General features: G+C 34.6%; 1 protein-coding gene and 1 pseudogene across 6 annotated transcripts in view; both read left to right on the forward strand.

Annotated features, from left to right (window-relative positions):
• Positions 1-15,038, forward strand: part of LOC147909512 (uncharacterized) — a 28,128-nt pseudogene extending 13,090 nt beyond the window's left edge.
• The window catches only part of LOC105154230 (uncharacterized), a 242,674-nt gene that overhangs the window by 168,876 nt on the left and 57,768 nt on the right, over positions 1-16,030 (forward strand). For all 6 annotated transcript variants that reach the window (XM_087406874.1, XM_087406871.1, XM_087406872.1 and 3 more), the window contains one exon: positions 15,540-15,752. In XM_087406874.1, the coding sequence (XP_087263000.1) occupies positions 15,540-15,752 (213 nt within the window). The remainder of the gene's footprint in view (positions 1-15,539; positions 15,753-16,030) is intronic.

Below are 16,030 nucleotides of genomic sequence, written 5' to 3' on the forward strand. Positions count from 1 at the left end.
ATATACTTACTCGCAGTAATACGTGTACCAAGCATAAGACATAGCAGATATATAAACATATCAATGTGTGCGATTCGAAGATTAATGATTATGTAAATTTAAATCTTCCTACATGTCATTGTACGATTCACGATGTCACTGATGGAATATACAGCGAAGCTCATCCACACATAGACGTTGTAGAACATACTTCAATGTCATAAAATGTAATTATGATATCTGTGAGCACTAATTAGTGAGACTTATGGCGACATTACTGAATCAGTCAATTGGCTCACATACGCTAAGGATTCAATGGAATTTGAAGCTTTTGAAAATTTGTAGGGATCACAATTTAAAAAAGAGATTTATGCTACATAAGTCTTATTACATCAATCGCTCCTACTATATAAAGCAGATTGCTTTTACTGTATCAGAGTATATTATTCTTGAAAGCGTCTCACACTATGAACTATTACGTTCCAATTCATAAGGTGTGCGAGAGACAGTAAGTTTATTGAATTTTTATAAAATTTTGATTATACATTTTATACGTTATGTATTCTTCTAAGGTCTATTTACATGTTTTCTATTTTCTACAACGCATCTTCTCATACATCTCATACATTTTCAAAACCTAACAAGATACCTCATATAGTCTTGATAAGGAGATATACATTGATAATGACAGCATATAATTTCTTGGACGTCGAGATCGTCGTGGGACCTATCTCTCATGTAGAAATTGCGGCAATCGACGCAACCGTATAATCCTGCTTTATGCTACGTGGAAAGCTTTATGCTACGTCATCGAGAAACTTGCAGATATTGAGCAATTAATGCAATCGACTCTTTCATTATCATCATTATCATTGTCATCATTATTATTGATTCAAGATCTGAATGTGGAAGTTGTTAAAATAGATAATAACGTAAAATTATTAGGTGTATGACTTTGCTTATTCGGTTTTCGTATAGATGGCTTAGCGGTAAGTGGTGATCGAAATAAATAGATCATAGACGTCACACAATAAACTTGGGAATCTGTCAACATAATCCAAAAAGAAACATCAGTCGATTTGTGTCTGCATCATAAAATTATTCTCGAAAATGTCAGTTTACGAGCCAAATTCTTGTCATTTGCGGGAGGTTTTAATTTTCTGCTTTAATATGAAGAAATCTGCGGCTGAGGCTCATCGAATGCTTTCAAATATTTATGGTGAAGCCGCTATTAGTGAAAGAACGTGTCATAAGTGGTTTCAATACTTCAAGAAGGTGATTTTCACGTCGAAGACCAGCATAGCGGTGGAAGAGAGAAGGTTTTCGAAGATGCAGAATTGAAGGCATTACTTGATCAAGACTCTTGTCAAAATCAAAAAGAATTGGCACGATCATTAGGAGTGACTCAATCAGCCATTTCAAAACGTCTCAAAGCCATGGGAATGATTCAGAAGCAAGGAAATTGGGTGCCGTACGAGTTGAAGCCGAGAGATGTTGAACGACGTTTGTTTGGTTGTGAACAGCTGCTTGAAAGGCAAAGACGGAAGGGCTTCTGCATCGCATTGTGACTGGGGACGAAAAATGGGTTCATTACGATAATCCCAAGCGCAGAAAATCATGGGGAGTTCTGGGCCATGCTTCCACGTCGACAGCCAAACCGAATATTCACGGCTCCAAGATCATGCTCTGTATTTGGTGGGACCAGCTCGGCGTAGTATATTATGAACTGTTAAAACCGACTGAAACAATCACAGGCGATCAGTATCGAACGCAATTGATGCGTTTGAGCCGAGCATTGAAAGACAAACGGCCGTAATACAACGAGAGACATGATAAAGTGATTTTGCAGCTCGACCCCATGTTTCGAAAGTGGTCAAGACATACTTGGAAACGTTGAAATGGGAAGTCCTACCCCACCCGTCGTATTCTCCAGACGTTGCTCCCTCTGACTTGTTCATCACTTGTTTCGATCAATGGCACACGACCTGGCTGATCAGCACTTCCGGTCTTATGAAGAAGTAAAAAATTGGATCGATTCGTGGATCGCCTCAAAAGATGACCAGTTTTTTCGACGCGGGATTCGTATGCTGCCCGAAAGATGGGAAAGAGTAGTGGCCAGCGATGGACAATACTTTGAATCATAAATGTATAACCAGTTTTTTACAATAAAGCCTCGAATTTCGGAAAAAAACCGTATGAGCAAAGTCATACGCCTTATAGCATTATATGGTACATGCTTGTACATGAAAACGACAACTATGCTCTTCGTATTTAAGCTTGAGCAATGTGTCGGACATGTATTCTATGAACTGAGTCAGTATACGCATGGTGTTAGTGAAAAATTCAAATATTTTGTATCATTTTTAACAGAAAATTGTATTACTAATAAACGCGATGCTGCAAATATTTTGTACAAAATTTATGATAAAAATTTTATCATAGAATGTGAACTAATAATCTATGATTTAAATTATATTGTACATGCTGCATTACATGATAAATAATGTTCATTAAAAATATATTCCTTTTCAAAATCTTTTCACTAGCCTTTTCACCATTCCTTTTTCATATCCATTAAACTAGTTAATAAGAAAGGGTACTCGGCTATTCATGTCTTATATCATTAAAATATCATTAAATTTGGTAAATATCATTTTATTTTAAATCGTATGATAAAAATCGTTGAATGAATATCATAATTACTTAATAAAATATCTTTAATGCGTGCGAGAAAAAAGTGGGAGTTGAAGAAATAAAGAACGCAACGGGAAGAAGAGAGCGTGAATAATAAGTATAGGATTGCAATGGATGAAAGAGAGAGAACTGCATCCTGCAATTGATAGGAGAGGGAGGACAATAGATTGAAGAGAGAAAAGGAATGAAACTCCCTTCCCCTTCTACCACGGACTTCCGGTGACACGTTTCGCCCTCTTTCGGACCCAGCGTCTGTGACTTCGCCCCCCCCCACCGACGACACTAGAGCCATCTGGTGGTTGCTGTATGTGAGTTAGAATCGGAGTAGCTATCCTATTAATGCAGCATCAGAATTAGCTATGTCAAAATCCCACATCATTCACTGGCAGAGAGTCAAAGGAAATCACAGTAAAATTCGGATAATACAGCGAGCACTAATAATAATAGCGCAAACTCTCTCGGAACTGATCTAACACGAATCGATGCGGATATGAGTTGTATTCTTTATTCTGACTGGCCGTGTGAGATGGAAAATGTACAGAGAGGCATTATGGCGATACCTACAATTTATCCAAGAAACGCAGAAAGACACACGCAACGAAAACGAAAATGCAGAAGACAACGCCACCGGGTACCTTCGCTGATAACGAGACGACGAACGATGGCATTTTTCACGATCTCACGCAAACATCGGATATATCAACACCAAATTTCATCACTAATGCCAATATGATTACGAAAAATTTCGAAATTTCGAGCGAGCATAATCATGCGATGGAAAGTATTGAAGAAATAATGGAAAGCGTACCGAAATCTTACCATAAGCATGCGCACTTTCTGATGAAACATTTATTTTGAAAAGCTGTGCCTAATAGAATTAGTTGGGACGAGCATGGAATCGTGATTGTAGACAGTAACGTCGTGAAAGATTCGAATATCATTGACTTAATAAACGGTGCGATGTACGAGAGAAAAACTGTGAAAGCAGTAGATAGAAATCAGTTTGCATGATTACTCCGTGAACTGAACATACTTTTCGCACTTGTGAGAAATAAAAGATTATTGTCCATGCATGGTGTTATTGCAAACAGCGTCAAACATTGACTTCGTGCAAGTTTCACGCCTTTTATATTGAAAGCGCAAGTTCCATGTTGATTGTATCGAGAGCGGAAGAAAAGAGAAAAACATAATAATTTCGAATAAGGAATAGATAAGGAAGGTTCATTGATTCTTTCTTGTATACTGATACTTTTTTTTTTTTTTTTTTTTTTTTGATAACGGAGGGGAAATGCCTGACGCATACCCCGAGCCTCGGGGGAGAGCCCGGGGTTATGTGGGGCTTGCACCCACTAAAACCCCTCCGAGTGTCCTTACCTGGCCTTGCATGAGGGACTCCCAGGAACGCGTGCAGCATACTTCTGGGAGTCCCTCAGGCCAGTCGGCTTATTGCCGACTTCTATTCCCGCCCGGGGATTTTTATGGCGTCGTCTGAGAGACGACATGACCCCGGGCGGTGCTTGGCACCTTCGACTTTATTCGGGCGCTGGGGAGACACCACCCCCTGCGCCCGCCGTCGTATACTGATACCTCCGTATTTTTACAAACGGGAAAAAATCGATTACTCGGTTGAAAAAAACTAAAATAAAACGTGACATTTGACAAAACTATACTATGTTGCATTATGCTGGCTATTCGGCAATGGAGAATCTAACTCGTGCTATTAAACCGAAGTGCTATTTCTCACAAGGAGAAGTTGTACGCTGGCTCGAATGACAAGACGCGTACACGTTGTATCGGCCATTGTGTAGAAAATTTCCACAATTGCATTACAACGTAACAAGCATTGACGATATGTGGGAGTTAGATTGATCGAACTCCGAAATCTAAAAAATTACAATGATTTATTTGTATCTGTTAGTGATTATTGATGTACTAAGTGAATACGTCTAGGTTGAACCGTTATGTGACAAAACGAATAATTGCACGATAAAAGCTTTTCAACACGTATTAGCAAAAAGCGAAGAACGAGTAGCCGTACTTATAAACGGACAAGGGTTAAGAATTTATCGCGCAATTAATGCAAAAATTTCTTGCAAGAAAACGACATTCGTTTTCGAGTAACGCGCCATCCCGATGTCAAAGCCGCCATCGTCAAGCGCTTCAACAGAACACTGAATGTGGCGTTATTTCACGCATAAAAATACGCGACGCTACATTGATGTTTTGCAGGACATTGTACGCGCTTACAATCACACGCGACAAGAAGAACCTGCGGTAGTAATAAGAGAAAACGCGCATATCGCTCGTGAAAATATAGCTCGTCGTTGGAAAAACGAAACATTAAAGAAATGAACGCAACAAATTCAATATTGCTCGGAGATCTTGTTCGCATCAGTAGAGCAAAAGATACCTTCGAGGAAAGATACGAGGCTAAGTAGAGCCAGGAAATATTTCAAATTTACCATATTCTTTGATTGGCAAAGCTCTCACGTGAACGAATTGCGAGATTTAACAGACGAAGTCGTAGACGATATTTTTTGTGAGCAAGAATTAGATCGAGTTAAAAGAAACTTAGAAGAAGAACAGTTTATTGTCGATCGCGTGATAAAGAGTAGGGGACAAAGGGCTAATAAGCAAGTACTTGTTAGTTGGCGCGGTTATCCCAGTATGTTTGATATTTGGATTACGGCTTCGAGTTTAATTTCTCTTTGTGATAGAGGAGGAACAATTTCTTCTGGTACTTCCGAGTATAATAGCAGTATGCCTCATTTTCCGGATAACACAACGTCCTTCATCACGGAATTACTTCTCTCTATAGTGCTACACGAACAATAGGAGGTTACGATAAGCGAGATTCAATTTCCCTGTTTTTACACGTATAATGAAAATGTGATCAGACTCGTTGATGTTAAACCAGATGAGGGGACGAATGGTGGCAAAAGATGTTGCATTTCCAAATGGAATTTACAACGATATTCATGAGCTTATTGATGTGATTAATACCGCGTGTAAAATCGCGTGTCGAATCGCATTTTTATTTGGAACAGCGAAAAGCGTCTGGCGATAAATACTTCATAAGTATTAACTGTGATGAGAAGGACAAAATGCTACATCATATAAACTTTTTCGACAATCTTCTATGAGAATGCTAGCTTTCCCATCAGCAATTTCCACAAATAATCATCCTTTTTATTCCAAGCTCGCGATACGTAAACCCAATGAGACAGAAGAAGAAACTATTCTTACTCACGCATTTAATAAGGAGACGGGAAGATGACTTGCAGACGGTTATTGGAATAGCGAACCTTATAGTTTGGCGAGGTATCCCCGATAAAATGTCCGTTTATTGCAATATTTGTCAGCCTTAACAGATGATATACGTATTCTTCTTTTCAGGATAGTTCTGGTCGAGACACACAGTCATAATTACTTGGTGAAGCATTTCTCATTTCCAAATTATATATCACGAATGCGACGAATGAATTTTAGAATGATTGAAATAGATGTAAGAATTCTTAGAAAAAAAATTCCATTCAAATTCGGAATGCTGACGCTCTATTTTAAACGTAAGCAATAACTTTCTTTCTTTCGTATACGCGAATGTGTCGGTAATGACAGTCTTTAGTTAGGAACTAGCGATGGAATATGAGAAGTATTTTGATGCGCGGGACACCGGTAGCTGAGGTGGAATTCCATATGTTTTCATCGGTTCGCCCTACCAATGTGGACATGGAATCGGAAGCTTTTTCGGCGGGCTATTTAGAAAAATATTACCTTACCTAAATAAAAGTGCACATGTTGTCGAAAAGAAGCGGGAATTAACATAATAGAAAACGTCCAAAATAATAAGCCGTTGAGGGAATCGGTTAAAAGTTACCTCGCGGAATCGAGGAGTAATCTGAAGAGAAAAGCCAAAGAAAAAATAAGTTGTCTGATGAGGAAGTCGGGATATAAAATATCCGCAAAGTCCGCAGTACTTCAGTTTCTTTTCGGTGATCGAGATAGTCGACGGGTAAACGACATCGGATGATCAAAAAAAAAAAAATCATTGAGAAGTATCATAGAGAAAAAGAGCAAAAAAATGACAAAGAATAAAAAAAATTCGTTGCTGCAAGAAGAGAACAAAAAACTATCCACTAGGAAACATCGAATCAAAAACGCATCCGACGTATTCTCTTAATTGAGATAGGAATTTGCGGCTGAAGAAGAAGCATGTTCTTTCTTCATGTACACTCAAGCGAGTGTATAAAGAGCGAATTCGATTTCTTCTCTCTACTACTTACATAAACCAGCATCGAGAATCCGCAATGGATTTATTACAAACAGTAACTTCGCTCGCGGATGACTTGCCCATAGAATTGTCATACCCGGACGGAGAAGACTATCTGGATCTCACTCACTTCATGTTGAGCCTTCGTATACACGTAGAAAGCGAACGCGGGGAGAACACATCGGCCTCCGACGACATGGTAAAAGTAGGACTCGTAAATCATTTATTGCATGCCATGTACAAATCGACGTATATTTGAATTAAAAACTCGTGTCGCTACCAAACAACGCTTACGTGTACCGCGAGTACATCGATGCGTTATTAAATTATGCTTCATCCGCAAAAACTTCCCATCTAACCTCTTGCTTATGGGACATGAATATTCCCGATTACATGGACGACATGTTAGACTCATCAAATCCAAATATGGCGCTCCAGAGACGCGCGCAATACATTCAGGGAAATCACACGCTAGATCTCATAGGCCACTTTCACTTCGACGTTTTCAATCAAGATAAATTTTTAAATAACGGAGTAGAAGTTAGAATGAGACTCGTACGTTCGAAAAATTCATTTTGCCTTATGGAAAGTAAAATGATAAATACGAATACCAAAAATATGAATACCAAAAATACGCATTCTCGATGCCAGTCTCGTAAGAAGAGCAAAAATAAGCCCGGATGTGCTACTCGTACATGCTAAAATGCTGAATAAAACTACTGCTAAGTATCCTCTTAGGAGAGTCAAAGTTAAAACATTCAAGATACATGCTGAGGAAATCGATAGACAATGCAATATTCGGACAGCTGCCGAAACGAATAATAGCCGGCTTTGTCAATAACAAGGCATTTAATGGCGATAGAAAATTAAACCCGTTTAATTAAAAAAATTACGGAATAAATTTCTTTTCGCTGTACGCCGATGGCATGCAAATTCCCAGTAGACCGTTACAGCCAAATTTTTCGAAAGATGAATCGCTCTGTGTTGAAGCTTATCACACATTATTCTCGGGAACCGGCAATCATTTTCTGAATAAGGGTAATTCTATAAATAGAGACGATTATACGCCAACGGTTACACTCTTTTCGCTTTCGATCTTACTCCGAACCTATCCGCTAATTGCGCAGAGCATTGAAATCTTGTGAAACACGAGAGTCACTTAGAAGTGAGATTCAAAAGCTCTTTCCGTGACTAATTGTATCGTCTATGCCGAATTTGATAACGTTTTAGAAATCGATTCATCTCGTCAAGTCATTGTCGACTTTTCCTGTTAGCCCTATGTCTTTCGTGAGAACATTATTTTTCCCCACTACACAGTTTTAAAAATCTAATTGCACGTAAGATAACGAAAAAAACTTCAGTCTTGTTCGCGACGCTGATGTTGACGCTTCGTGGCGTAAAAAGGACACGGTAAATTTGAATATTATGATGGATAGGTTATGGTCAACATGATGCTACAAATTCTTTGAAGCGTTTTTTAATTGGTCAATTTGCAAAATTCTTTCTTCTAAATGATCCATTAAACGCTTCAAAGCATTTATAGCAAGACTTTGACCACAATCATAGATCGATATATAAGATTTTCATGATGTTGAAGAAAACTTTATTCGAAAGAAGTCGCGTTCTTGCGATTAATTTGTCGATCACCGATCACTGGATTATGAAGCCACCTTATCCCTTTGGTGATTTATCTGAGAGTAAAACGAGAAAACAACTGGCTTACACGAAATTACGGAATCGAATGGTACGACGAAGATATCAATCCTAAATACTTTACGATACATCTGCGAGACATTACGCAACATTACGCTACATTTATAGCAGAAGATAAAAGAAGGTATCTGAGTAATCTACTCTCTAGAAACGTATACAATCTGGAAGATATTTTTCCGGTTTTTAAAAATCTATCGGATTTTGAAGGCCGAGGACAACGTTGTACACATCACGGATTTCGATTCAATGGCGAATCATCTTGCGCCTTACAAATTGAAACATTGGCTAACTGTATGAAATAGCAGCAATTTAAGTTACGATAGCCTTCCTTTAGAAAATTGGAACAAGAGCGACGTCGACAGCAAAGAAACAGACAGCAGAAATTTTTCAATTCAATTTAAAAATCAGAATCGCGATATCTTCCGCAACATTGAAGTGTGGAAGAAAAATAGAGTGACAGAAAAGGCGAATCAGAGTGAGAACAAACAAACGACAGACCAGGAGAAAAAAGATTTTTCATAATTCGACTTGCCGACCGATAGAGATAAAGCTAACACTAGCCTCTCACAAACGTCGAGTATTTTTGAGAACTCCACAATGCACACACTTGTAAAAGAGATACATTTTAAATTTACCTAAACATTTCTTCTCTCACGCTCTCCGATGACGAAAAATGAATTCGCTGAAAGTTTTGAACACATTACATCATCTCATTGTCCGACATGCAGAAGTCTATTTTGCCGACCGACTATCGAGGATGTGAACGAGATCGATTGCCATTATCGCTAATACGGACGATCACGATCGACCTGGTCAGCACTGGATCATCTTCTGCATCGAAACACGGAACAGGAACGTATTTCGATAGCTATGGCTTGCCGCTTTTTGATCCACGATTCCTTTTACGATTACGCTGAAACTCCACTACGTATCGCTGGAATATGATGAGGCTGCAAGGAATGCTTTCTCAAACTTGTGGACAATACTGCTGTGCATTTCTACATTTTATGTGTAATGATTATAATCTTAGTCATTTTCTTAGTTTACCTCTGATTGTAAACAACCTCTGATTGTAAATGACCAATTGATTGCACAGTTATTTCATAAAATTTTTCTTTGTTGTAAACGTAAATCAGACAAACCCGATACTGTATGTCATCATATACAATCATCATATACATCATGTACTTTTTAAAACGTAAAATGTAAAAGGAATGCTTATTTTCACAAAAGAATTATTTTATGTAACAATATTGCTTTTTCAATAAACACCTTTTTCAATTTTATTACTGTACGCCTTTTTTCAATTTTATTATTGTACGTCTTTTTTTCAATTTTATTACTATACGCCACGTCTGTTATTTTCTTAATCATTTTCTCGTTTCCTTCCAACTGATATTTTCTTTTTCATATTTTTTATTAGGACTAGATTAATATAATCTTTCACCCTTCACTTTTAGCCTTTGGAAGGCTCCAAGGATTAAATCAAAAAAGCAATATAATGCCAATGAGAGCCGACACAGTTGTTTGCATTAATGGTATTTGCTGTATCTTTGTTACAACGATTCTAATTGACTCCGAAAAATGATATTGATATACTGAAGATGAACGAATCATGTGGTCGAAACGCCTATAATTGATAATTGACATAAATATTATATTTTATTACATACGCACACACTGTGTCGGCTCTTATCGGCATTATATTCCTTTATAGATTTATTTTATTAGGTGTACAAATAAGTTTCCGCCGTTTGACAAAAGACGGCACCACTAGCAAGCTATGGTTAAAATGTCTGATGTAAAACATTATATCGTAAGGTTGGACATCTGTCAACAACATAATCTTGAAATACTAGCGATTTTGTATCAGCATCATATATTTCTTTTGTGCGAAAATGCTGAGTTTTGAGCCGAATAAGCGTCATTTGCGGGAACTTTTGATTTACTTCTTTAATTTGAAGAAATCTGCAGCTGAGGCTCATCGATTGCTTCTGGAAGCATATAGTGAGGCTGCCTTAAGTGAGAGAAGTTGTCGTGAATGGTTTAAAAAATTTAAGAACGGTGAATTTGACGTCGAAGACAAAGAACGTAGCGGAAGGCCGAAAGTATACGAAGACACGGAATTGGAAGCATTATTGAATGAAGATTCGTGCCAAACGCAAAAAGTAGTGGCTAGCGATGGACAATACTTTCAATAAAACATTATATATCGTTCTTTCACAATAAATGCTTAATTTTTGATTAAAAACAGCGGAAACTTATTTGTACATCTAATAGTACATTTTTTACGAAAATTTTTAACTATAATATCAGGGGCGCGATTCTGTAATTGTTTTACACGCCTACCTGGTGTCGTTAGCGCAATTTTTTTACTATATAAAATATCTGCGCAACGACACTAACAACTGTCAGTAAGCGTGTAAAGACAGTTACGGAATCGCGCTCTGGCTTGGAAGGGCTACTCAATCGTTACTTACAACGAGTTGTAATAGTCACTCGTTACTGAAAATAACTCGTTATTTGTAACACGTAACTTTTTTCTCGTTATTCATTTTACTCATTGTGCGTTACTCATTACAAATAATCTTTTCAATAAGTAAAAGCGTAATGGTAGAATGTTATTTTTCAAAGTGATTTTTAACATAATTGAGTTAAGGAGATTCTCGAGCTACTTCCTAGTCAATAGAATAGTTTATTCATAATAACATGTAAAACATGTTATTATTATAATTAAAATAATGGAATAAAAAGATTACTAACAATATCTTATATCATTATACATAATGAATTGTAAATTTTATATGTTACTAATTGTAAGTATTTTCAAAATGACAAAATAAAAGTTGTAAGATGCTCATTTAATGTACATGCATTGTCTATTTGACATATATTCTAGCTTTTTTCATTGAAGAATATAAATTTCTTGTAAACGGTACGATCAGTTTAAATGAAACTTTAGGAGAACAAACTTAAGTGTTTACTTTATAATTATAACGATTTTTAAATTGCTGTCTTATACGCAAGTATCTCAATTTAAAAAAGAATAAGTACAGAATAAGGTTATACCTTCAAATTATAATGTGAAATTTTATAAATTTGTAATTAAATATCATCAAAATAGTACAGTAAAAGTCAATGAAAATTTTGTTTAAATATTATTGATATTATTAACTTTTGTATTACATGTATATTATAGTCTTACATTTTATCAAACACAAGAACCCCCTTAATTGTGATAACTTTTAAAGTTTTTCATATTAGTCCATTCAACACACACCGTTAAGTTGAACTAATATAAAAAATTTCAAGAGTCACAGTTAATTCAGTCACAGTTAACTCAATTATGTTAAAATAATCTGCGTCTCCATATATTTTCTATATTATCACTGTTTAAATTAATCATGTCGAGATAGTCTTTGCGGTTATGATTATTAGAGAATTATATATTGTACATACTGAAGAAGGACCTGTGGTCTCGAAACATATGTGAATATTTGAATAATTGCAGTTAATTAATTTAATCTTATATCCTTTATTAGCTCGTGTATTGAATTTTTGTATATTTATTTGTTTGTTTACATTTTTGCCTTTCTTCTGTAAATTCGTCAGTTATTCGTCAGAAATCAAGATAATTATTCCTATTACAATATACCGCGTACATATTCCAACGTTGAATATGCTGACATTGTTTTCGTATATGGCCTGCAATAACGGATTGAAACGTGATTTCAATGCAATGGGTGACTAGCTCATTGGCAGAGCTACTTGAGCTTGGCTAGACAGACGATGGATTGGACGTGGAGAAATAATATTTTGACCTCGATCACCTGATTTGACATTACTGAACTTCTTTGTATAGGGAATTAATCAACTGTATAGAACAATTGATAAATCAAATCGAGGCTGCACTAAATATTATCAGATAAATGTTTGGCTGCAACAGGAGTTGTTTGCACTAAATGCAATGCTTGTATTGCTGCAAGAGATCATTTTGAACAATATCTACATTAAGCAAGTGAATAAATACAATGCGAATAAGTAATGAGAGTGAACAAAAATGTAAACTACCTTTTGTATTTTGCGATTTTCTCTAAAATGAAGCAAAAACGAGCATATTTCTACAGGACTTTTTTCTTATTATTTTTCTTTAATAGTTTATTGATTTCCTATACGCTCTCGATATTTTGACATTTAAATTCCCAACACCCTGTATAAACTGCAGATTACTGTTACTCCAACTTGAAATGCAATCGGCATTTATGAACTGAAACTAAAATAATAATATCACAAATTAAATGATCATCAATTTAATAATAATGTCAATAACCACCTTAAACACTGCAGAGACACTTATTAAGAAAAATATTATCCTGGATGAGATAATGTTTTTCGCAGTAGGTTCCATGATCAGTCTTATTGCAACGATAGAGTTAATGATTAAAGTAATAATTTTATTTCATATTTTATTTTTATTATAACGTAAGTTTATGAACATAAAAACTTTTTAATTTTAAATATATATTCATATATTTTTATATATTTCATGTTAAATGTTCCATGTTAAATATATTGAATTAATGTATTAATTCGATGTTATTAATTTCAATATTATTAATTATTTTATTATCAAAATTAATCGTTAGCAATTTTAATTTTTTTAATAATAAAAAATTCTAGGATTTAATATTTATAAATAATTTTATCAAATGAGATTATATTAAGTGTAGTAAAAAGAAATCCATTATTTTTCCAATAGATGACTTTAGTAATCTGTATCTCGTCTACGCGTGATCTATTGGAAAAATAATGGATTTCTTTTTACTACACCTAATATATTGATTGTAGATTTATATATAAGGGAACATGGTGTTTCTTTGATCGGTTGTATTATTTGAATTTATAAAAAATTCTGGACATTTGTAAAAGTAAAAATATGTAATTTGTAGTATGAGCACCAGAAATATTTTATAACTTACAATAATAATAAAGAGAATTATACTCCTATGAAAAATCATTTATTATTTTCAAGTGAATGAAGTAATTTCAAGACACTTTTTAATCTCATAAAATGTTATATATGTATTTTATATATTGTATATGTATTATATATATATATGTTACATATGTATGTTATATTATTTTATTTTATGTTGGGATTGCCTAAAATGTTAAATAGATATTTAGAAAAAATTATTTAAAACTTAATGCTGTTAATCTTAACCTATAATCAAATTTTACGGAATTTTAAAATTAAAAATCTTAAAATTAAAAATAAACAATTTATACAAGGCCAATAAGAGTCACTGGCTGATGCCAACGATTAAAATCTATACCATTAATCGATTGTGTGGAATTTTCTTTATTTTGTTTGCAAAATCGATTCCACAAAATCAATTAATGGTATAGATTTTAATCGTTGGCACCTTTATCAGCCTGTGATTCTTATTGGCCTTATATAGATTGTATATTTTTAATCTTAACCTATAATTTATAAAAGTAATAACATAGAAAGTAAACAAGCGTTGTACTTTTAATAACTGATAATGTATCTTTGACCAGTCAATACGATGTCAGACAATCATTTAGTTTAGCTATCTCACCTACAATGTTATTAAAATTATGCTCATTAGGCATAATTTTGAATGAAATGAATAAATCTATCAGAAAAAAACGTCCTTCTGGCCCCGTGAAGCGAGATATTAAACGTTGAAGTTGATTACTGTTCAGATTAGAACATTTAAAATGTATCCATTATGTCACTACTAAAACCTGTCAGATAATGACTTTGCAGGCTAATCTACAGTGAATCAATTACAATCAGTCAGACTCATTATGATGGGTCCATTATAGATCGGTAGTCAGAGTTAACTGTCGATTGGCTTGTAGAATCAGTAGTCTGATATGGGCTTTAGTAATGATAATAACGTATTTTAAGCGTTATAACCTGACAGAGATCAACTTCGACATTTAAAATCTCGCTTTACAACACTATTTTTGCCAGATTTATTTCGTGCAAAAACAATGCATCTTCAATTTGTATGGTGAAGTTTATTTTTATATATTTTATATATAAAGTTATATATAATGTAAAAAGACATTAAAAATATATGAAAATATAAATAAAATTAAATTTTTGTTGTATATTTTATCTTTATACTTTTTATACATTGGTTATAAAGATACAACACTGCTTGGTCAGAGATACAACATGGGTATTATATATTTGACCAAAATTCAATTTTTTTTAATATAAAAAAATGTATAAAACATAACAATTTAAATCTATAAAAAATGTTAATGTCAACACTTCAAAGAATATTTTAGAATTTTTTTTTAATTTTTAGACATCAAAGTATAGTTTGCACAAAAAAAGTTAAAATTGGTCAAAGGTACACCACCTTCTCTTATCTATTTCTCTAATATACTCGGTATACGATTTTTCTGACAGATATTCTAATTCGAACTTCACTGTAGCTCACTAGACGTAGAGATTCACATCCTCGTAATATTTATGCGTTTGGACATTTACAAAAAAAAGTGTTGCAACCATTCTAATCATGACCGTACATAAAGGGTGAGTAAATGGTGGCGCTTGTCTCCATAAATTTTGACAAGGAGGAACAATCAAAATTATGGAAATCATTTTATTAAAAATTAAACATTTATTACCCAATTAGTGACTTACGCCTTATCCATAAGAGAGTTCATTGAAGATTCTCGAAGACTGCCTTTAATATACAATAAATATTTCAATAAATTTTGTATGATAAATTTTTGTTTTCCTTCTAGTAGAAATTCTCAGTACATTACGACTTATGTTTAATAATTTAGAAAAAGGTAAATACATAGCAATCTGAATATTTATTATAATTATTTTCAGAAGCGTATACCTCCTCCGATGTACAAGCGGGAAACTAGATTTAAAGGGCAGAAGAGGGTATCCGTGGGTCGTGTGACACGGAACAACGATCCACCAGAATCGAGATCGAAAGACTCTTCGCGAGAATCAAGTTGTGAGGATGTTTCGAGGATTGTCAAATGCGAGCCCAATCTCAATGACGGATCGGCGAATGTCTCGGTATCGGACGTACAGGTAAATAACTATAACTATAACTATACGAGATAGATTGTTTTAATATAAACTAATTTAAATTTTGATAAAAGGTCTATCTCATGACTTCCTATATCTAGGGGCGTATGACTTTCCACTTTTTACGAAGCAAGTTCCACTTATAATAACGAATCGTACAATTAATTGTTTTCTACAATGTGCAATCGTATGCATTTTTGTTGCAAATTTCTCTTTCCCTCTTTTTCTCTCTTTCTACATACGTATACAAGAATGTCCCAGAATGACCGCCAAATTTCATG

Source organism: Acromyrmex echinatior, chromosome 6 (genome assembly GCF_024713525.1).
Source record: "Acromyrmex echinatior isolate Ae372 chromosome 6, ASM2471352v2, whole genome shotgun sequence".
NCBI classification, from domain to species: Eukaryota; Metazoa; Arthropoda; class Insecta; order Hymenoptera; family Formicidae; genus Acromyrmex; species Acromyrmex echinatior.